The 20,356-nt window shown below is 51.7% G+C and overlaps 11 protein-coding genes across 11 annotated transcripts; 8 read left to right on the top strand and 3 right to left on the bottom strand.

Moving 5' to 3' along the window:
- Positions 1–193: 193 nt before the first annotated feature.
- Positions 194–1,494, top strand: BO79DRAFT_185730 (uncharacterized protein; the record flags this gene model as incomplete). Its single annotated transcript, XM_025680419.1, has 4 exons — positions 194–555; positions 624–950; positions 1,007–1,149; positions 1,200–1,494. The coding sequence occupies exons 1-4, from the start codon at positions 412–414 to the stop codon at positions 1,492–1,494; spliced, it is 909 nt and encodes a 302-aa protein (XP_025544204.1). The 5' UTR covers positions 194–411.
- A 126-nt stretch (positions 1,495–1,620) lies between these two features.
- BO79DRAFT_284024 (uncharacterized protein) lies at positions 1,621–1,947 on the bottom strand (the record flags this gene model as incomplete). The annotated part of the gene is made up of 2 exons (XM_025688205.1): positions 1,621–1,768; positions 1,837–1,947. Coding segments are annotated over 2 exons (257 nt in total), but the record flags the coding sequence as incomplete, so codon positions are not given.
- A 310-nt stretch (positions 1,948–2,257) lies between these two features.
- On the top strand, positions 2,258–3,307 carry BO79DRAFT_206397 (uncharacterized protein). The gene is made up of 3 exons (XM_025681964.1): positions 2,258–2,536; positions 2,601–2,830; positions 2,897–3,307. Exons 1-3 carry the CDS (start codon positions 2,287–2,289, stop codon positions 3,269–3,271), a joined length of 855 nt encoding a protein of 284 aa, XP_025544202.1. The 5' UTR covers positions 2,258–2,286; the 3' UTR covers positions 3,272–3,307.
- A 364-nt stretch (positions 3,308–3,671) lies between these two features.
- BO79DRAFT_163967 (MFS transporter) lies at positions 3,672–5,333 on the top strand. Its single transcript, XM_025679170.1, has 2 exons — positions 3,672–3,925; positions 3,989–5,333. Exons 1-2 carry the CDS (start codon positions 3,768–3,770, stop codon positions 5,253–5,255), a joined length of 1,425 nt encoding a protein of 474 aa, XP_025544201.1. The 5' UTR covers positions 3,672–3,767; the 3' UTR covers positions 5,256–5,333.
- A 939-nt stretch (positions 5,334–6,272) lies between these two features.
- BO79DRAFT_135758 (lysophospholipase 1 precursor) lies at positions 6,273–8,251 on the top strand (the record flags this gene model as incomplete). The annotated part of the gene is made up of 3 exons (XM_025678062.1): positions 6,273–7,082; positions 7,135–7,274; positions 7,324–8,251. 3 exons carry the CDS (start codon positions 6,273–6,275, stop codon positions 8,249–8,251), a joined length of 1,878 nt encoding a protein of 625 aa, XP_025544200.1.
- A 202-nt stretch (positions 8,252–8,453) lies between these two features.
- BO79DRAFT_136860 (zinc-dependent alcohol dehydrogenase family protein) lies at positions 8,454–9,614 on the bottom strand (the record flags this gene model as incomplete). The annotated part of the gene is made up of 3 exons (XM_025678095.1): positions 8,454–8,628; positions 8,681–9,038; positions 9,098–9,614. The coding sequence occupies 3 exons, from the start codon at positions 9,612–9,614 to the stop codon at positions 8,454–8,456; spliced, it is 1,050 nt and encodes a 349-aa protein (XP_025544199.1).
- Positions 9,615–10,385: 771 nt separating this feature from the next.
- BO79DRAFT_223848 (uncharacterized protein) lies at positions 10,386–10,646 on the top strand (the record flags this gene model as incomplete). Its single annotated transcript, XM_025683627.1, has 1 exon — positions 10,386–10,646. One exon carries the CDS (start codon positions 10,386–10,388, stop codon positions 10,644–10,646), a length of 261 nt encoding a protein of 86 aa, XP_025544198.1.
- Positions 10,647–10,817: 171 nt separating this feature from the next.
- BO79DRAFT_163960 (GMC family oxidoreductase) lies at positions 10,818–13,140 on the bottom strand. The gene is made up of 6 exons (XM_025679169.1): positions 12,950–13,140; positions 12,521–12,903; positions 12,443–12,472; positions 11,511–12,387; positions 10,951–11,452; positions 10,818–10,893 (listed from the first exon to the last, which is right to left on the bottom strand). Exons 2-6 carry the CDS (start codon positions 12,901–12,903, stop codon positions 10,847–10,849), a joined length of 1,839 nt encoding a protein of 612 aa, XP_025544197.1. The 5' UTR covers positions 12,950–13,140; the 3' UTR covers positions 10,818–10,846.
- Positions 13,141–14,947: 1,807 nt separating this feature from the next.
- On the top strand, positions 14,948–15,997 carry BO79DRAFT_206393 (sterol desaturase family protein). The gene has a single exon (XM_025681963.1). The coding sequence runs from the start codon at positions 15,013–15,015 to the stop codon at positions 15,892–15,894; it is 882 nt and encodes a 293-aa protein (XP_025544196.1). The 5' UTR covers positions 14,948–15,012; the 3' UTR covers positions 15,895–15,997.
- A 524-nt stretch (positions 15,998–16,521) lies between these two features.
- BO79DRAFT_206392 (ketopantoate reductase family protein) lies at positions 16,522–17,463 on the top strand. The gene has a single exon (XM_025681962.1). It carries the CDS (start codon positions 16,553–16,555, stop codon positions 17,315–17,317), a length of 765 nt encoding a protein of 254 aa, XP_025544195.1. The 5' UTR covers positions 16,522–16,552; the 3' UTR covers positions 17,318–17,463.
- A 659-nt stretch (positions 17,464–18,122) lies between these two features.
- Positions 18,123–20,257, top strand: BO79DRAFT_234416 (MFS transporter). The gene is made up of 3 exons (XM_025684372.1): positions 18,123–18,641; positions 18,714–19,832; positions 19,889–20,257. The coding sequence occupies exons 1-3, from the start codon at positions 18,217–18,219 to the stop codon at positions 20,160–20,162; spliced, it is 1,818 nt and encodes a 605-aa protein (XP_025544194.1). The 5' UTR covers positions 18,123–18,216; the 3' UTR covers positions 20,163–20,257.
- The last annotated feature ends 99 nt before the right edge of the window (positions 20,258–20,356 follow it).

Here is a 20,356-nt window from a genome sequence, read left to right as displayed (position 1 = left end):
CCAGGCGGAGGGGCGCAGAGCCATAGTGCGACGCTTATAGGCCGACGGCCTTGGCGATCATCGGGCCTCCCCGACTAAACTTTCCGGGCGGCACGCGCCAGCCCCAGTAGTATCCAGTGGGATCCAGTCTTATCCAGCGTATCCTGTCGCTCCTGTGTGTCTCCAGTGCGACCCGTGCTCCATCTCCGCTCGTGCAGAGAGCATGTTTGCTTGCTGGGCTGTGTATGGGGCTGTTCACGCACTGCTCACAAGTAGGATCTGCCTTCTCTTCAGCCAGCGGTCTTATTTACCTTATATGCCTAAAATCGTTCAATCACGATCAGTTTCGTAGCCAGCCAAAATCCTTCACTACCTGTGCCTTGGAATCCGATTCGGTACCATGAAGGTTATTTTGTTTCACGCCTGAAAGTCATGACAGACCATTCTGCAGCAGTCAAGGTCGTGACATGCTTCCTCCTCATCGTCTCCTTCATCGCTGTCGTAGCCTGTTTGACGACAAACTGGCAGGTTTTGAGGAGGAAGGTGTCTAGTGTGACGCTCCTTTTGAGCACTTTGGTTAGCTAGCTCTCTCAGATAATTTGTTTGCTTCGTGCCATCTGTATAGTAAAACTGACTGTCAGTAGATCGCATCAATTGCCTCCGGGGCAGCTGTATCCGTCGCTGCTACTCATGGCTTGGGACAAGCTTCCCCTCTCTCAGATGACCAGGTGGTCGTCATGCAGAAGGCCCTCTATTCCATGGAGGTGCTGTATGTTTTGACGCTGGGACTGGGAAAGCTGTCTGTCATGGTTCTCTTCTACAGTCTACTCTCGTCGACAGGCCAGTCGAAGTCTGTCCTGGCAGCGACAGGTCTACTCTTGATATGGGTTGTGGTGATGGCCATTGTGGTATGCCTACAATGCCATCCACCCGAAGTTTGGAACATCGTCGGCGGGAAGTGTCTTGACGTGGTAAGTAGAATACGATGTGTTAGCCCGGCTACGAAAACATTGCTAATGTCTTCAAGTCCGGAATTTGGATAGCATTCGGGGTCATGAACGTCTTGGTCGAGATTATGATTATCGCAGTCCCATCCTTCATCATCTTCCGCCTGCAACTGAGTCTGAAAAGGCGTTTGGTGGTAATAAGCTGCTTCGGCATCCGAATCCTGTATGTCGCAATACTTTACCGAGATTTCGACACTTCTGACCTCTTTCTAGGGATATCGCGGGCAGTATTGTGCAGCTGTGCTACGTCCGTAATTTCAAGCTCCACGCCGACTCTCCTCTACCGACCAATGTCTGGCAATGGGCGATTTGCAGTCAAGTGCTTCAAACGGTGGCTATCTTATCTGCCTGTGTGCCATACCTTCGAGAATTCCTGGAGTCGTTCCCCAGTGGTATGTTCAAGCCGACTGAGCTCAAACATCCTACGGTGCAGTCGGCATACAATGCGACCAAGTGTTCGGACAGTGATATAGAATTAATGAGACCGGAATCGACAAAAGATACTTAGTTAATCAACTTGAATTTCACAACTAAATACATAAATATTTCCATTGTATCATTTATTCTTTGTAATACCCCGCTTAACCGTTTACTTGCTGATAGCGGCAACGGTCAGCTCGTCCATCTGACGGACGTTGGCGTCAGCAGCGGCACGCTCGACGTTGTTGGTGGTAGGGAGGGCGAGAGCCACGGCCGAGAAGGCGACGAGGACGAGAGTAGCGACACGCATTTTGTGAGATGTGGTTGTTTTGAGATAATATGTCTCGGAGGAAGGCAGGAGTCTGTCACAGAGCTATGTTAACCCGAAGACCACTGCAGAATGGTGTCCCCCAAGATGAGGGGAGCGTACCTTTTGTGGTAGGAGGAACAAGAGTGTGAGACCTGAAGACTTGAGGAATTGCTGCTGAATGAACGAGGAGCGAGGGGGGATTTGAGGGGATTACATAGGAACCAGCGGCGGAGGACCGGCAAGGTCCGAAGACAATTGATCCGGTGGGATAGAAGCAGGCCGTCACATAGTGGAGCCTCAGATAGCGAAGGATTACCTGTTTGCGACGCTACTATCAACCGGTGTGCCGTGCTGACCAGCCTTGCATTAGCTTGAGCTCTTTTCATGCAATGTGAACCCACATCGCCGACAGCCCCATTGCCGGCATCGCATGATGTGTTCCGGAGCCGACGTTCCATCAGAAATGTGACAAATGTGACAAGGGCTCGGTGTTTAAAATCTGAGCATTGCGTTGACCCCCGACGCCCCTCCGGCTGTCAAACCCCTCCATGTTCATTCCCCCCTCTCACAATGTATTCCTACGAGAAAGTCAACCGTGACGACGACAGTGACCAGGGGCTTCTGGCTGAGGACTCGGAGAGAGTCGCACCTCAGCCCAGAGCCTCCAGATTCCCCAGCTGGACGAACGCTTTGCTGCTTTTGGGACTGTTGTTTTCGCTCTCACTGAACGTGGGATGGTTTGTGTTCCAGAAGGGTCACAATGTCCCCATTCAGGACTTGGATCCTGATGCGGCCATGGCTAAGCAGCGGTCTCCTTACAGTACGTACTTATCTCACAAGTCTCAACATGAAGTATCATCTCTAACATTGCTTCCTATGACCAGCCGGTCTCGCATGGGATACTCACCTGCCTTACTCCCACCACTCCGAGTATACTAGCGAGAACAAGACACATGCGGATGAGATGTGGGAGAACCTGAGCATGGACCCCATGGTTATTGCTCCCACCTGGGAATGGGCTCAGAGCAAGGGTCTGTCGGACTCTTGGGCTTTCCCTTGGGATTCGAACCGAAGGATCTACTTCGTCAAGGTGTTCCATCAACTCCACTGTCTCGTGAGTGTCACCGTCGCAACATTGCATACTCGGGGTAGACGCTGACATTCTACTTTTCTCTACCAGAAACTTATGCGCCACTCTTACCATGAACTCTGGTCCGGACAAGAGAGCTCGATCCCCGCTCCTCATATCGAACACTGCCTCGATTCCCTGCGACAGGATCTGATGTGCAAGGCCGATGATACCCCCATGCCATCTCTTCAGCTGCTGAATGGTGGTGGAGAAGGCCAATTAATGCAATGCAAGGACTTTGATAAGCTGGTCGCTTGGTCGAAGGCACCGGAACGCAATGCTTGCTACAAGCGACTGACCGACTACAAGCCGATCGTCCATAGCATTGAGCGCTACGCTTTCTGTCCTGAGGATAGTGAGCACTACCCGACGATGAGCAAGTATTTCGAGGAACACGGGCATTATGCCGATCCTTTTTCGGAATAGACAAGGGCGAGGCTGATTTGGTTCGGCTGGGGGAGAGGGTGAGAAACTAGCCAAGAAGGGCAGCCGAGAGGAGGGGAAAAGGGACTTTTAGCGCAGAAAACCCTAGTCAGCACCTAAATTAGCTTATTTAGCTTCAATGCAATTAAGAAAGTAGCAACGTTTAGTGGCCAGTAAATCTGCAAGCCCCCCCCTGCAAGCCCACTGGGGGCCAAACAGTACCACCTTCTGTTTTCTGTTAGTCTATTAGCCTGGTCTGAGTGGACAAAGTACTTTATCTGCTTATCTGCTTACTGTCAAAGGAGCATCAAGCCTGATCAGCCTCGGTCTGAGCGCAAACCCTTTGCTCGTCCGATCTTCCCCTCCATTCCTTTCATCCCGTTCCTCTTTTTTTTTATCACACATCGGCTCCTCCCTTTCATCTTCAGTCTTCCTTCCCATTCCATTAACTTTTGAATCATTCCTACCTTCTCATTGGCGGTTACTAAACCAGTCCAAAATGGATGAGGAAGATGGCCATTGCAAAGAAACCGAGGTCACCGTCCAGTCGACGAGCCCCGTTGACTCGGCCGATTATGATCCTTTTGACCCCCAAACCCGCTCCACCACGTACAAGTGGATCACCGTCGTCCTTGTCGCGGGATTGTCAACCATGGTGTAAGATTAAATCCCCATCAATAAACTCAATGTCAAGGTGTCTGACAGTTGCGCCCGGGAAAGTCAGTTGTCCACCATCATAGCAGCCCCCGTATCCCCGTCCATTCTGTCTCATTTCCATTCCGACAATGCCCTCTACCGTACCCTCATTGTTTCCATCTGGGAACTCGGAGAAATCATAGCGCCATTGCTATGGGGACCGCTTTCTGAGCTGTATGGCCGACAATGGCCTCTGAATATTGCCAATCTCTTCTTTGTGGCCTTTTTGGCTGGAACTGCTGCCAGTACTAGTATCCAGATGCTGATTGCCTTCCGGTTTTTGAGTGGTGCGGCGACCGCAGCATCAGCCATCGGTCCTGGTATCGTCAGCGATCTCTTTCCCGAGGAAAATCGCGGACGTGCCATGTCTATTATGTCCTTGACCGGTGCATTGGGACCAGTTGTAGGTCCCATCATCGGTTCCTATCTGGGTGAAAAGGCCGGGTGGCGATGGGCTTTCTGGTTACCGACTATTGCGACTGGGACTCTGTCCCTGCTCATTCTTGTCGTGTACCGTGAAACATACAGCGTCACTCTCCAGAAACGCAAAGCCAAACAGCAGGGTCTCGAAGGTGGCACTGAAAGTCCCGAAAATACAGAAAAGACAGCTAGCCACGTATTTTTTAAGACTATCCTCCGGCCACTCCGTCTGCTCATCCGGTCTCCCATGCTAATACTGGTTACCCTGTATCTCAGCGTGGTCTATGGTTACACCTACCTGGTGATGACAACCATTGCAACACTGTTCCAGGATGTGTACGGCTTCTCCGAAGGAGCATCCGGTCTAGCCTTCCTAGGACTGTGTCTTGGGCTCATTCTCGGGGCCTTCCTGTGCAGCTTCCTGCTAGACCGCTATGTGCGCACAGCCCGGGCACGGTCCGGCACTTCCAAGCCAGAGCAGCGCCTGCCCCCTGTCCTGATCGCATGCTTCATCATGTCAGGTGGCCTTTTCCTTTTTGGCTGGACTGCGCAGTATCATGTGCAATGGATTGCGCCAATTATTGGCACGGGCATCATTGGGTTTGGGCTGGTGTCTACCACCATCACTTTGCAAACTTACGTCGTGGACCTCTTCGGCATCTACGCCGCGAGTGCTACCAGCGCAATGCTGGTTCCCAGGAATGCCTGCGCCGCATTCCTGCCCCTTGCAGGACCGCCACTGTTCAAGCACCTTGGATATAACTGGGGCGGAACACTTTTGGCGCTGATTGTTTTGGTGTTCTCGTTGATGCCCTTGATCTTCATCAAGTATGGCGAGAGACTGCGGGGAAAGAATTTGCTAGATGCTTGAGATGTCGAGGGTGTTTGTATAATATATTTAGTATGACAAAAGCATGAACAATGATAGTAATGATGTTGTTTGGGATTGATCCCACTTTCGCAGTTCTTCCCTGTTTTCGATGAGCAAGTCACGTTATCCTTCTGCACGGTCGCAAATGAGGCTGTGCTCCTAGGGCATCGATACAGAAACAGTCGCAAGAGATACCCTTCTTGGACTCGAGGATGATGCCATGCCCAAAGTCTAACACTACAGCAATGATGCTTGTTGGTGCCCTGTAGGCAGCAGGATTGTGATTCCCGCAGCCATCCGTGACGCTCCACCTTCCAAGCTTCTGACAGGTCCGTGCCAACTCATGATCCTTCCGATTGACGGCGGATAAGTATATAATGCACTGGAGGCGCAGTTCCAGACCAATGGAACGTCTTGTTGATACTTGTGCTCTGACAATATTATATGACATGTCGATCGAAGCTCTTGTTGGTACCCGAAGGAGCATGGTTTGCCGTTACCATGGGTAAGGCTGTGAACTGCCTCAATTCCTATTTATGATCGAGGCGGTTAGACCACTAGCTATGCAGATCTGCTCAGCCCAAGTGGATTTAGTTGATCGTGGCGCCTTCACTGTGGATACAAAACAACGAATCGCAGACTCCGGATGCCCGTGGCTGGTGAAATTGCCCGCAATATGCGCAGCAGATAGTTCTTTTTGCTTCCCTGTTTAAAGGCTTCAGCTGCGCTGGGACGTTATTGTCATTCATACTACTCTCCAGGGCTGGATATGACGCACTGCTACGGAGTACTGCATACTTGTTTAGGAAGGCCTTGCGGGGGACCGATCACAGCGAGGTTGAATGGATGGCACTGAATGCTACATGCGATACAGGCAACAACACCTCGATCTGAATATGGTATCCAGGATGTTGAACGCACATATTTATGTGTATATAATGGTCTGTACATTCGAGTCTGAAAGTCCAACTTTAGCAGCATTCTAAATTCTCTTTCAGTCTCGGAAACATCGTTGCAATGCTACCGCTTCTAATCTCAGCAGCAGCTGCCACTCTTGCCTCTGCCCTGGAACTTCCCCAAGGTTATGCGCCAGATCCTGTCTCCTGCCCAACAAGTTTACAATGGATCCGACCGGCAGTTGGACTCAGCAGAGATGAATTGGAATGGGTCGAAGGGCGCAAGAAGGTCGTCCTGGGCTCACTAGAGGCATATCTGGAACGACTCAACCTGGACGACTTTGACACAGATGAATACATCTCGCGTCTCAACTACACCAACCAAACCCCAGTTATGGGAATGGCCATCAGCGGCGGAGGTTTCGGATCCGCCTTCACCGGGGCAGGTCTAATCCGTGCTTTGGATGACCGTCTTCCCGCAGCCAACGAGCAACGTACAGGCGGACTTCTGCAAAGCATGACCTACCTATCCGGCCTGTCCGGAGGATCCTGGCCCGCAGTGTCCTTCCCATCATACAACTTCCCTACTGCAGACGAGATTGTCGATTACTGGAAACCGGCGATTGACCGATTTCTCACAGTCACAAACACCTCTGCTGAAGCTGCCACCGAAGTTGTCATGTTCGAACAGATTGCTGCAAAGCACATGGCTGGCTTCGAGATAGGTATAAGTGATTATCTGGGGCGGGGGTTCGCGTACGAGTTCATACCCGGACAATCCGGGGGCCTGAACACCACGTTTTCGGGGATAAGGAATCTGAGCAACTTTATCAATCACCAAATGCCGATGCCTATCATCCACCTGGCTTCAGTTGAGCCGGAAGATGCTGAGTACTACGACCTTTTGGTACCGTCATCTAATGGGACGATTGTAAGTAACGCCCCTTCTCAATAAACTACCAGCTCCAAGCTAATCCGGTTAGTTTGACTTGACTCCCTTCGAATTTGGCGCCTGGGACGGAGATGTGCATGCATTCACACCCACTGAGTGGCTCGGAAACCAGCTGTCCAACGGAATCCCAGTTAATTCAAGTACATGCTGGAAAGGATTTGATCGATCCTCGTAAGCACCTTGGAGTCTTTAGACTCGCACACTTCTAACTATATCCTAGACTGGTCATCGGCACTTCCGCCGGCGCCTTCAACTTCTGGTATCTCGAAAGCGTCTCCAACGGAACCCTCGGCCAATTTGCCAAACGTTCCACCACCCACAAGTCCTCTCTTGCCAAACGACTCAGCAAACCCGCCAACCTTAACGGACTCGTCGAAGCGTTTGCCGACACCTTCGATCTAAACCTAACAGAAGTTGCCTACTCAACATTCCCCAACCCATTCACCAACCTCTCCCTCTCCACCGGCAACGCTCACACATCCTCAACCCTAAAACTCGTCGACGGCAGCGAAACAGGTCAAACGATCCCGCTCTGGGGTCAAATCCAGCCTGCACGCAACGTCGACTTTATCATAGCCTGGGACGACTCCCAAGACGCAGACCCATACTCCTGGAACAATGGCACAAACCTCTACAACACATACCTCGCTGCCAACGCAACGGGACTTCCCTTTCCCGTAATTCCACCCTCCAAGACAATGGTGAACCTGAACTACACACTCCACCCACAATTTTTCGGCTGCGATGCGAACCTCACTACCACAGGCGACGATCGTGCCCCGATTGTGCTGTACATGGCCAATGCGCCGTATAGCGCATACACGAACTTCTCGTTCTGGCAGACGGCGACGAGTCGCGAGCAGATGGAGGACATCTTCATCAATAGTTTCGACATTGTGACGCAAGCGAATGGATCGTGGGATGGGGAGTGGGCGGAGTGTATCGGGTGTGCGGCTGTGGAGAGGAGTTTGAAGAGGGTAGGGATGGAGAGGACCAGGCAGTGTGAGCGGTGCTTTGAGAGGTATTGTTGGGATGGGGAGCTGGATGAGAGGGAGCTGATTGAGATGGATCCAGAAGTTTTGGACCCAACATTGATTTTGAATCCGGGGGTGGGGTTTGAGGTGTGGAATGCTACGAATCCTTATTGATTGTCGCCATGATTGGGGTTTGGCTGAAAGCTGGCAGGGAGGCAGTTTGCTATTAAGGCATTATGATTAAAGATGTGATGATTTGTCATGACTACTATATAGACCAAAATGATATGATACTGCTAGTTGGAGAGAGTCTAATCATATTTGTTCGAATACTAACTCACTGTATCTTCATTATGCGACAAATATAGACATCTAACTACAAACGCAACACAACCTTCCCAACCTGCTTACCCTGCCAAACATACTCAACAGCCTCTTCGGCTTGCTCAAACGGAAACACTTTATCAATAAGGTCTTCGAGCTGCGTCTGCGAAGCCGACAGTGCCTCACAAAAGTCCTCCATATCAATCTTCGAGCCCGCGTTAATGCCCCTTTGCAGGTCAGTAAACTTTTCCCATTTCCACTACTTCCCACAACACTCACCTGAGGTTGATCCTCCGATCAATAAGAGTCGGCACCAGCTCTCGCAGCTCAGACGAATCCTGCTTCCCAAGATATCCCACCTGACTGACCACCCCGCCACGACGAGTGCATCGCATACTCTTGACAAGGGATCCCGTTCCGCCATTCTCCACCACCAAGTCCACGCCAACACCATCAGTAAGCTTCAACACCTCTTCATCCCACTCTGGTATGTTCTTATAATTAACCGTCAAGATAGCGGAACCAGAGTACTTCTCCTTAATATCCTGAAGCTTCGTATCACTCGACGAAGTCAAAATCACACGCAGACCAGCTGCAAGCGCTAACTTCAGCGCAAACATACTGACGCCCCCGGTCCCTATAACCCTTCGTCAATTTCAAATGAACCCACTACTTAGAATAAGAATGAAAACTCACCCTGTACCAAAACCGTCTGTCCAATCCTCATCCCCTTCAACGCCGACCACGCCGTAACCCCTGCACAAGGAATCATCGACGCCTGCACCCAATCCAAGTAAGTCGGAAGTTTACACAGCACACTCTCATCATAAACGATGTAATCCGCCATCACCCCATCTTCGTCAGCAGCCAACCACGACCGTTTCGTCGCACGCTCTGTAATCTGCTCGGTGTCTGTGATTGGCGCCGCGCGATCCCCAACAACCAGGGTCTTCACTTTGTCCCCGGTGGCTATGACTTCCCCGGCGGCGTCGTTGCCCAGGATCCCGTGGGGGAGAACGGGCCATGGGTTTCCGCCGTTGGCGATGTTGGCGTCGCGGTAGTTGAGGGCCACGGCGTGGACCCGGATGAGAACTGCTGTGGGGGAGAGTGGGAGGGGAAGTGGCTCTGTTATGATGTTCACTTTGGGGGTGTTCGGGGTGTAGTCGTCTGTTCGGCGGACGGCGCGACGGTGGGTGGGTTGTGTGGAGGACATCTTGTTTGGTGGATTGATGTTGGTTGATGTATACGGAAGGTATAATGATTCTGTACAAATTGATATGTTATTCTTGTCGTTATATACCCCGCGTTCTGGATGCTGTTGGCCATGGTTCGGATGGGACAGCCGAGCCGATGAGAGAAGAGGGCTTATGAATCAACCCATGGGGTTTCCGAGATCCGACATCCGAGACAATACTCGGGTTGATAGGATACCCATTGTTTCGGTTCACAATAAAAGGCTAAATACAAGGAGAATAATTGCCCATGAAAAGCTACTTATGATTTCTAATTTTTCAGGGCTCGGGGTATATGTGTACTTTTTAGCTGTCATCAGCGGCATACCCGGAAAGTTCTCATGGATTACGCAGCGAGACTGGATCAACACCCCCAACCCGCGTCCTCAATTCCAGTCGCAGCATTATGCTAGCGTTGACGTCAATTGCTATATAATCCTTATGATAGTGCTATATTATGACAAGTATCTCCTCGGAGTTCAGCATTCTGTCCGGTTTCTGGAAGTGCCAGACATCGTCATTTCCACGTTAACGGTAACTACTTTAGTCGGGATGATATACCAATGATGTAATAGTGGCCATTGCCAGATACAACAATCAGTATATAACCACCACCTTTGCCAATCTTATACTATTCCTATCATCAAGATCATATTCACATAAACAAAATACGAGCCTTAATCAATTTAGAACACATCACTTACCACTCTCAATACGCTCCACCCATTACAATAATTCCACCGCTATCCATTATGGCCGACCAACCCCCCATGGGCCGCGACTTCATCGACGCAAAGAACGTCGACCCTATCGACCACAATGATCAGACCGATCCCGAAGACTCCGCTAGCCAGCCTCGTTTCCCGGGCCCCGGTTCGAGCACAACTGCCCCTTCCACCTCGAAGCCACATTCGAACAAGTTGTTGAACAAGCTGGATCCGCGATACGACAATGATGTTTTGGAGTCGGAGAAGCAGGAGAAGGAGAAGGTGCAGCGGAGGGGATGGGATTAAGTCTGCTTTTACTTGATATATCAAGATAAATGAAGGGAGAGAGGAGGATGATGGCTTATGATCATGTATACATGTTTTCGAATTTCCCGAGAGATGCTCTCCGTGATAATGTTATACTCATCAATTATGATACTCTGGTTATATATTGTATAATATATGAAGGAAAGGTATGAAAGAGCTCAAGGTATGAAGGATAGAAATCATGCCCCATTGATAATTGCGTTGGCGATCTTCTCCGCAAGCATATCTATTCCGCGTTAGTATCTGATCCTCATCGAACCACAAGGTGAAAGGTATAACTTACAGACGGTAGACTGAGGGTGTCCCGGCGGCAAGAACGGGAATGCAGACGCATCCACGACTCTCACACCCTGGACTCCATACACCCTAGCCTGACTATCCACCACCGCCATCTCATCGTCAGACGTGCCCATCTTGCACGTACAGGCGGCATGCCAGAGCGTCATGACGTTATCCTTGATCCACTGGAGGATCTGCTCGTCTGACTGTACCTGCAGACCGGGGTTGTACTCCTTGCCAATGACGACTGGCGCCATGGCCTTGCTCTGGAAGGCCGCGCGAACACGCTTGAACATGGCGATGGCGACTTCCTGGTCAGATAGAGTGGCGAGCCAGTTGGGGTTGATGACGGGGAGGTCATCGGTGTCAGCAGAGCGAAGCGTAATGTTGCCGCGGGAGGTCGGGGTGATGAGCACCGCCAGCATGGAGGCGTACTGGTACCCGTCTTGGGGCTGGGTGGTGAGCAGATTAGACACGTTGCCCATGTATCCGGCGCCGGAGATGTACTGTATTGCATTAGCGTGTCTGCAGTATGATGCATACATGCAAGTAAATAACACATACCTCGGCCTCAGGCCAATCACTCGGGAAGGAAGCCAGTTGCTTGGTAGTTTGGCTGCTAAAGGCACTACGCAGAGCCGCAGGGATCTTCTCCCAGGCGAGGTAGTCCGAGATAGGGTTGGTAAGTGGGCCGTTGCCGAAGCCGACCATGTTGATGAACTGGCCGACAATACCGAGAAAGTCATTGGCAATCGCGGTGAAGGTCTGCACGTTGACACGATACGAAGGCGCAAAGAACGGGTGATCCCACATGTTCTGACCCACGCCCGGACGGTTAGCTACGACCTGAATGCCGTGTTCCTCGAGCTGGTCTTGCGGACCAACTCCAGACACCATGAGCAGCTGGGGAGACTGGAAGGCACCCGCGGAGACGATGACTTCGCGGTTTGCCTTGATGGTGAAGATGTTACCCCCGGAGCCCTTGACCTGCACGCCGGTCGCCTGTTTCTGGTTGTTGAAGATGATCTTCTTGGCGAGGGTGTTTGCGTACGTGGTCAGTGTCGAAGGTTTGTTCGCAAGGAATGACTCCTCGGAACTACTCCGGAGCTCGCCGCTGGGGTCGATGGTTGATGCGCAGTACTGGCCGCCCATCAGTGATCCCAGGTTGAAGTCCTGCGTCTCGTTGATACCAATGGCTTTCATGCCGAGGTCCATCCATGTCGAGAAGGGCATGGCGTAGTTCGCGTACGACACCTTCAACGGGCCACCAGTGGATTCGTACGCACTGGCATCATAGCCAGCGGTGGCATTCTTGGCCCGGATTTGAGCGTTGGGGGGTGTGAATTTCACGCTGGTCTTGTAGAAGGGCAGCGTCTGGTCGAAGGTGTAGCTGCTGTCGTTGACGGCAGTGGCCCATTGCTCCATGGATTCGATGGTCGGCCTGGCAGACCGTTAGTAGGGTCATTTCTGAAATGGTTCCGAGCAGAAACACATACCGTTGATAAATCATAAAGTTCATCGCGGAGCTGTATATGCGTTAGCTTTGTCCCTTCTGAGCGATATGCGACACCTACGATCCACCCCAGCATTTCCCCCGAGCATAGTGAATGGACCGGCCATTCGCACCAGGGACATTCTCTGCGACGAAACCCCAGTCATGAGCAGCAGCAGTTTCTGGGTCCGACCCAACTGGAAGCACGTCCGCAGCAGGCACCTCGGCCACCGACTCGAATTCATATGATCCTCCAGCTTCAATCACTGCCACCTTGAAATTCTTCTGCGCCAGCCGAGTTGCAATAGTGTTTCCACCTGTACCGCCACCAACGACCACATAATCGAATTCCGAATCACCAAACAGGCCACGCTCGTCATAGTTGTGCGAAAGAGTGTCAGGGTTGGCAATGGTCCCGGTGACCATGCACTGTAAAGCGAGTGACAAGAGAACGCGACGGATCATCTTAGAGAATTAGTATCACGATATAACACGCTGCGGAAGGACTTACAATGAGTGAATCCGAAGGGAGCGACCAGGATGGACACGAAAAGAACGACGCGCTTGACAGGGAATGGTGTACATTCCGTCGGCGTCAGGGGTTAAGTATGCTGCATGATCCCCCTTCGGTCCGACCAAGCTGAGATGCTACCTATTATTTCGAACTAGGTTTCACCTGTCTGGCCCCTGTCCGAATGTAAGTTTACAATCACAACAGAGCTCACGGACATATGGTTCCTGATGCCAGAATGGGGTCAGGATGAAACGGCTATCCGGGCGGGTGGAGATCCCCCGGTCGGAGATGCGGTTCAATCAGGTATGGCCGCCTCATTTATCGGGCGGGCGGGCGCAAATTTGGGTCGCCCACATGGATTCTCCCAGTAATAAATAGTATAGCTCAAAACCTAATGTTTGTTGCTCCTGAATTCTGGTTATATTTGGCCTACTGCGTTGTTTGTTTTCCTTCCGGTCGGGGATGATGTGTTAGGGTTCAACGGTCGTCCGTTATCACTGCTTTCTTGCATTATATTATCGTTTTTTCCGACTGATTATCTTCAGATGAGGATCGTCTGCAATACCATGATTGAGATGATATACTCTTCTGTTCTTTCTGGCTACTAAATTGGCTGTACACCAACACAATGACTGAAATATCAGGCGTGTAGGTCACTTGTTACCCCTGGATAGAGCAAGTTCCCGTATCCCTATCTGGTGACAATCCAGGGCCACGTACGATGACCTCTAGGTGTGTGTGTGTGGAATGGTCGTAGATATACTATGAGTCTTGTAAGTGAGGATGTAAAAAAAGTAGGATAAACCGTGCTATTGATGCGTTGGTGGCGCCTACACTTTGTTTATGCATAATCCAACGTGTTATAGGCCCACACTTCAGTACAGTCGAGTAAAAGTACTTTTAGATCAACAACAGTTGACCAAGTATGGGCACAATTCGATAAATTTCGCTAGACTTCGAGATTTACCCCTACGGACTGCTTTGACCAGTTTCAGCAGCGTCATGTTCAGGTGGTTGCCAGTTGCCAATCCCGAGGCCGCTGCCCAGATTTCCCAATGCGGTAATGGTCGCGAACCACTCTGCTGCAAGCTGCAACTTCGAGTCGCTGTCACATCTCTCCCAACACCATCATTAACTGGGCTGACTTCGAAAATATAGTTTCGATTCATTCCGATGGGTAGTCGGGATGTGATTTCCTTCACGGATCTGATCAACCGTACAGGTGTTCTCACGAGCAAGCAATAGGCACCATGATCCACGGTGATTATGATGACTACGACCGATACATAGCAGACCCTGGAGGGCTGACAGGCTGACGAGACACTGCCAGCCCCAAAAAGAAGCCATGTGTAACAATGAGATAAGATGACATACTGTTCAGAAGCACCATCTCATCAGCCCCGTGGCAACTGGCCAAGTGGAGAGAGCAGACATCACATATCGATCAATGGCCACAATCAGGCTTCCAAGCCGCATGCCACTTCGTCCCAACATTACAGACACAAATCCGAGGCACGCCTTATTCCCAACAAGAAGCGACCTTCATGTGTCAAGGATCCTCAGTTGAGTCAAGCGCTGAGCCGCTACACCAACCAACGACGGGCCTTCTTTTCGAGTGATCTGCAAAGCCGCGGCGATTTCCCCTCGTTAAGCGGCCTAACGAACCCCAAAACTTAACCCGTTCAGAACATCCGATGCCCACATGAACCCCCCCGGATTCTCAATCACATGCGATTGGCAAGAGAATCTTGCCTATTCTCATTCGGAGATGGCCTCCCGCTGCAGTGTGAAAACCCGGCACTCCAGCAGCCCTATATAGCCCATCTCACCCCCTCCTCCCCCCCACAAGGGTATCCTCGCAGATGTGTTGACCACCACCCTTACCACCCATCATGAGCGGTACACACCCTAATCCCAAGGATTCAATGAAGTCTACCTGGCGCCGGCTGGATCGCGCCGAGTGGAGCGTCTGGCACTGGTTCTTCGAGATACTCGGCGTGCACCCCAGCAACCTCGACAAGGAGGTGCCCGTGCATCCAAAGACCGAGAAGATTCCCTACATGAGATCATGGTCTCAGCACCTCTGGATTCTCTACCACGCCCTCCTCCCCCTCGCCGTCCACCACGTCTATGTCTCCTACACGGGCCACAATTTCACCGCCGTGGGCGCCTTCGTCCTCTACTCCGTCGCCTTCAAGCTCATCGCCATCCACCAACTCCAAGTTATGCGCCGCATGGGCCACGCCCTCGGTTTCCTAGACGGCGACCAGCACGGCCGTGACGGCGTCCCCGACGTCGGAGTAGCCAAGGTCGTCCGGTCCCTGCTATCGACATCAACCTTCAGACCCATCATGACCGTCTTCCTCAGCTACCGAGTCAGCCAAGCACCGGCACAGATGAGCTGGGGCTGGCTACCGCTCGAGATTGGACTATACGGCATCATCCTCGACTTCTGGTTCTACTGGTACCACCGACTGATGCACGATGTGGGCAGTCTCTGGAAGTACCACCGGACGCACCACCTGACCAAGCACCCCAACCCACTCCTAACCCTATACGCGGACACAGAGCAGGAGTTCTTCGACATCGCGGGCATCCCGCTGATGACATACTTCAGTATGAAGTTGATGGGAATGCCGATGGGGTTCTATGAGTGGTGGATCTGTCATCAATATGTGATGTTCACAGAGTTGGCGGGCCACAGTGGATTGAGGATGCATGCGTCGCCGCCATCAACGCTGGATTGGTTGTTGAAGTTGATCGGGGCGGAGTTGGTGATTGAGGATCATGATCTGCATCATCGCAAGGGATGGAAGAAGAGTCATAACTATGGAAAGCAGACTAGGCTGTGGGATAAAATCTTTGGAACGTGTCATGAGCGGATTGAGAGTCGGGAGGAGAATGTGGATTATGAGAATCCGGTTAGGATGCCGATCTTTTAGTTGTGTTGTGCGGGGAGGGAATAGAAGGGGGAAGGAAGATATGTTCTTAGGGATGGGTTGTATTTATGGATGGGAAAGATTGTGATTTATTGTTCATTTTTGCGGGAGTTGTATATAATGATGATTTAATGGGATGGAGACTAAGTTATGAATATATGCCTTGTTTATTATCTAAAGTATCAATTAGAATGAGATAAACATGGGGTGCAGGAACCAGAACCTTGTACTAAAGAATTAAGGGGCACTGCCCCGCATGCCTCTCTGCAAGCGAAGGCCACCCAAAATAGCCGCGGAATTATCCCCGGTAAACAGATGAACGAAACATTCCAATCTTCCATCCGATCACCTCACTTGATCGCCATTCTACCCATTGTGTGACACATGCACAATGACATCCCAGCGGATTCACCTCATCGGACTTGGAAGCATCGGGACCCTTATCGCTCACTCGCTTCGCTCTCTCCCCGCACCCCCGCCTATTACCCTTCTGCTCCATCGCGAGTCGGCATACCACGGCTTTCTCTCTGAGGGGAGCAAGCTGCGTCTCCAAATTGGAGAAGATGGGCCTACAGAAGAGAGTACCGGGTACGACGCCGAACTCCTACAGGGTGAATCGCCCATCCATCACCTAATTGTAGCGGTCAAGGCGAGCGCAACCATGCCCGCTCTCAGATCGATCCAGCACCGGCTCGGACGGCATTCCGTTATCTGTCTCTTCCAAAATGGCCTAGGCCAGATCGAAGAGCTCAACGAGCGCCTATTCACGGACCCGCTGACACGACCGACATACATGTTTGGCATTATGCGCCATGGGGTCTACATAAAAGCGCCGTTTGAAGCCGTGCTGGCGGGGCTGACCGGATCATGCGCTCTGGGGATCGTCAACGATGGCCAGCAGGCATCCTCATCATTATCATCTCCATCAACAGCATCTGCCCAATCTCGATTTCTCATCGGCCGGCTGGTCGAAGCACCGATCGTCCGATGTTCCGAAATGCCGTGGATGGAGCTCCACCAGGCCCAACTGCTGAAACTGGCGACCAACTGTGTGGTCAATCCATTGACGGCACTGCTGGATGTGCGGAACGGCTCGCTGTTAGCTGACCCCGAGCTGCAGGAGATGCAACGTCAGCTTCTCCAGGAGATCTCGCTGGTGTTCCGTCGTCTTCCGGAGCTTCAGGGTCTACCCGACGTGCAGGAACAATTTTCCGTGGCCAGACTCGAGGAGCAATTGATCGGGAACATCGAGAAGACGGCCAGTAATTCCAGCAGTATGCGCGAAGATGTGCGGGCAGGTCGAGCCACGGAGATTGCGTTCATCAATGGATGGATAGTGCGACGGGGCCAGCAACTGGGGCTGGAATGTCCTACAAATCGGTGCCTGACCCAGCTAATCCTGGCTAAGACTAGCCAAGGGCGCTAAGCCGGCGAGAAATTGGTGTGGAAAGGGGACACTGGGTCCAAAACAAAACAAGCATAAGCCCCCCAGCAGGCTGAAATGGTCCACAGTCCGTTTTCAGTCTGCGGTATCAGGGTTAGACCAGCAATAGACAGTACACCGGTAGTCGCTAGATGACCACTACTGTACTTCTCATGAGCATGCTAATTAGTACTAGTATATATGTCTTGGATAAATGATAGTCAGGGGTTCATTGATGGATCATATGCCCACATTGAGCAGCATGTTCTTCACCATCAGGCACTTGGGGGCCATTGGGCACGGCGTCCATTACTAGAAGCGGATCGATAGTGCCAGAGTGGTCTGGCTGGCGGATCGAACCAGGCGAAAATTCCATGCAAATCCTGCAAAAAGATTTGCAGGCCTGACTAATGACTCGTGCGCGTGACGTCAGGGAGGCGGAGTTTAGCCTTGGCGTTCGAGGGGCTCTGCTTCAGCTGCCTCAGGCAGAGATCACTCGACCCCTCAGAAATCTGGCAACTATTGGGAACATGAACGAGACATGCCACCATCATACTCAACGGATACCATGGAAGCCATATACTTCCAGTTAAATCAGATTTCCGCCTGGTATCCCTCCTGGCATGTCCCCGATGATCATTCAATCGGCAATCGCAATGAGGAATGGCAGCCGTTCACGGTGGGTCTCCCGAGTGCAGGACGGATAAATCGGATGCTGGCCTAGGAGCCACACCAGTGGAGGCAAGCAAGCTGTTTTCGTTTATTATTCAGGCTAGACCCCCATCGCTCAGTCTTTGTCTGTCCCTATCGGTCCTTCTGCGTGCAAGCAAATCCTGTTGTCCCTGACTCCAGGGCCCCGTCGTCTAGATCAGACCAGATCCTGCTCCCCGCTGGCTGTCAATATGTCTCCCATCGACGAGCAACTGGAGATGGCGGAGGTCGATGCTCGGCCCCATACTAATGGCGCGAGCAAGGAGGAAGGCCTCGAGAGGCCATCATCTTCAGGCACCACTGGCTCGACCAGCTACAGTAGCTCGATTGAATACAACCCCCAGCTGCACACTCTTCATTCGCGAAACACCGAACTCGACCTTGAGCGTCATCGCACAGCCACTTCCCATGCCCTAAGCAGGATCGAAACCCAACGGCTTCAGCATCAGTTGACCGTGGGTGAAAGCGTCAAGTCTCGCGCCTCCCGGGCGCCCTTACCTCGCATGGGCGCCAACAAGGATTATCCACCCCCTCTTCCCGATCGAGAAGACTATGTCGTCGAGTTTGACGGTCCCGAGGATCCTCTATACCCCCAAAACTGGAAATTGGGGACGAAGTATGTCAACTCAACCCTGTCGCGCACAAAAGCCATGTTGATCGGCTGAATACTGACTTATGACTCGCCTAGGGTTTACATCAGCGCCATCCTCGCCTTCACCAGTATCTGCAGTACCTTCGATTCGGCTATCTTTAGCTCCTCAACCACCAACGTTGCGCGAGTTTTCGGTGTTGGCATCGAAGTCGCCACCCTGTCGAGTTCATTGTATATCTGCGGTTATGCGTCCGGACCCTTGGTGTGGGCACCCCTCTCCGAGCTGAAGGGACGGAAGCCACCCATTGTGGTAGCTATGTTGGGATTCGGTATTTTCAACACCGCTGTCGCCGTCGCCAAGGATCTGCAGACGATCATGATCTGTCGCTTCTTCTGCGGTGTCTTTGGCAGTTGTCCGCTGGCGGTTGTGGCTGCCGTTTTCTCCGATATCTATAACAACCGCACCCGTGGTGTCGCCATTGCCATGTTCTCCAGTACAGTGTTCCTGGGCCCGCTTCTGGCTCCGTTTATCGGTGGTTTCATCAACTCATCGTACCTCGGTTGGCGCTGGACCGCCTACATTCCCGCGTTCATGGGCTATGCCGCCTTCGTGTTGAACATATTCTTCTTGAAGGAATCCTATCCACCGATTATCCTGGTCTCGAAGGCTTCGGAACTGCGCCGTCGTACAAAGAACTGGGGCATCCACGCCAAACAGGAGGAAATCGAGGTTGACTTGCGGGAGTTGCTCGTCAACAACTTCTCCCGTCCCCTTCGGCTTCTCTTTGGCGAGCCATTGATCCTGGCGGTGACGATCTATCTCAGTTTCATCTATGGCCTGTTGTACTGCTTCCTGACAGCCTACACACTCGTCTTCCAGGGCGTGTACGGCATGTCTGCTGGTGTTGGTGGATTGACGTTGTTCGGCATGGTGGTCGGTTTGCTCATTGCGGCCTCCTATATCGTTTTCGCTAGTCGGGGGTACAACAAGAAGTTAGAGGCCAATGGGGGCATTCCCGTCCCTGAATGGCGTTTGCCGCCTGTCATGATTGGTGGTGTGCTCTTCGCTGCGGGACTGTTCTGGTTCGGTTGGACCGGTTTCACGAAGAGTATCCATTGGATTGTACCCACACTGAGTGGATTGTTCACTGGATTTGGTCTGTTGATCATCTTCATTCAGCTGTTCAACTATCTGATTGATACCTACCTGATGTTGTAAGTTGCCCTGGCTTATCCCTTGTCGATGAACCCTGTACTAATCAATCTTCCAGTGCCGCATCGGCTATCGCAGCGAACACCTTCTGTCGTTCCCTAGTGGCAGCCAGCTTCCCCCTCTTCTCGCGTCAGATGTTCAACAACATGGGCATCCAATGGGCTGCCACGCTGCTGGGTTGCGTGGCGTCTATTTTGGTGCCTATTCCGGTTGCTTTCTATTTCTATGGTAAAAACCTGAGGAAGCGGAGCAAGTTCGCGCCGTTTTATGATAAGGTTGCCGAGTCTCATGCGGAGGATCCCGTGGAGGAGAACGGCGTCGCGGAGCACTAAAGGCATCATTAATCAACAAAAGTTTTGCATATAGCTATTTGGGCGATTGCTATTTTTCATACCCTGTACATCATTAATGTTAATGTGGATAATCGGAATATTGATAATGATTAGATGCGCGTATCCCGTACAATGTTTGGTAGCAGTGTTGTGTCGTTCGGTGTTGAGATGTTGGCGGCAGATGCAATCAGGAC

This window comes from Aspergillus costaricaensis (genome assembly GCF_003184835.1).
Source record: "Aspergillus costaricaensis CBS 115574 unplaced genomic scaffold BO79scaffold_2, whole genome shotgun sequence".
In the NCBI taxonomy this organism is placed as follows: Eukaryota; Fungi; Ascomycota; class Eurotiomycetes; order Eurotiales; family Aspergillaceae; genus Aspergillus; species Aspergillus costaricensis.
This window is presented reverse-complemented; position numbering and strand designations above follow the sequence as displayed.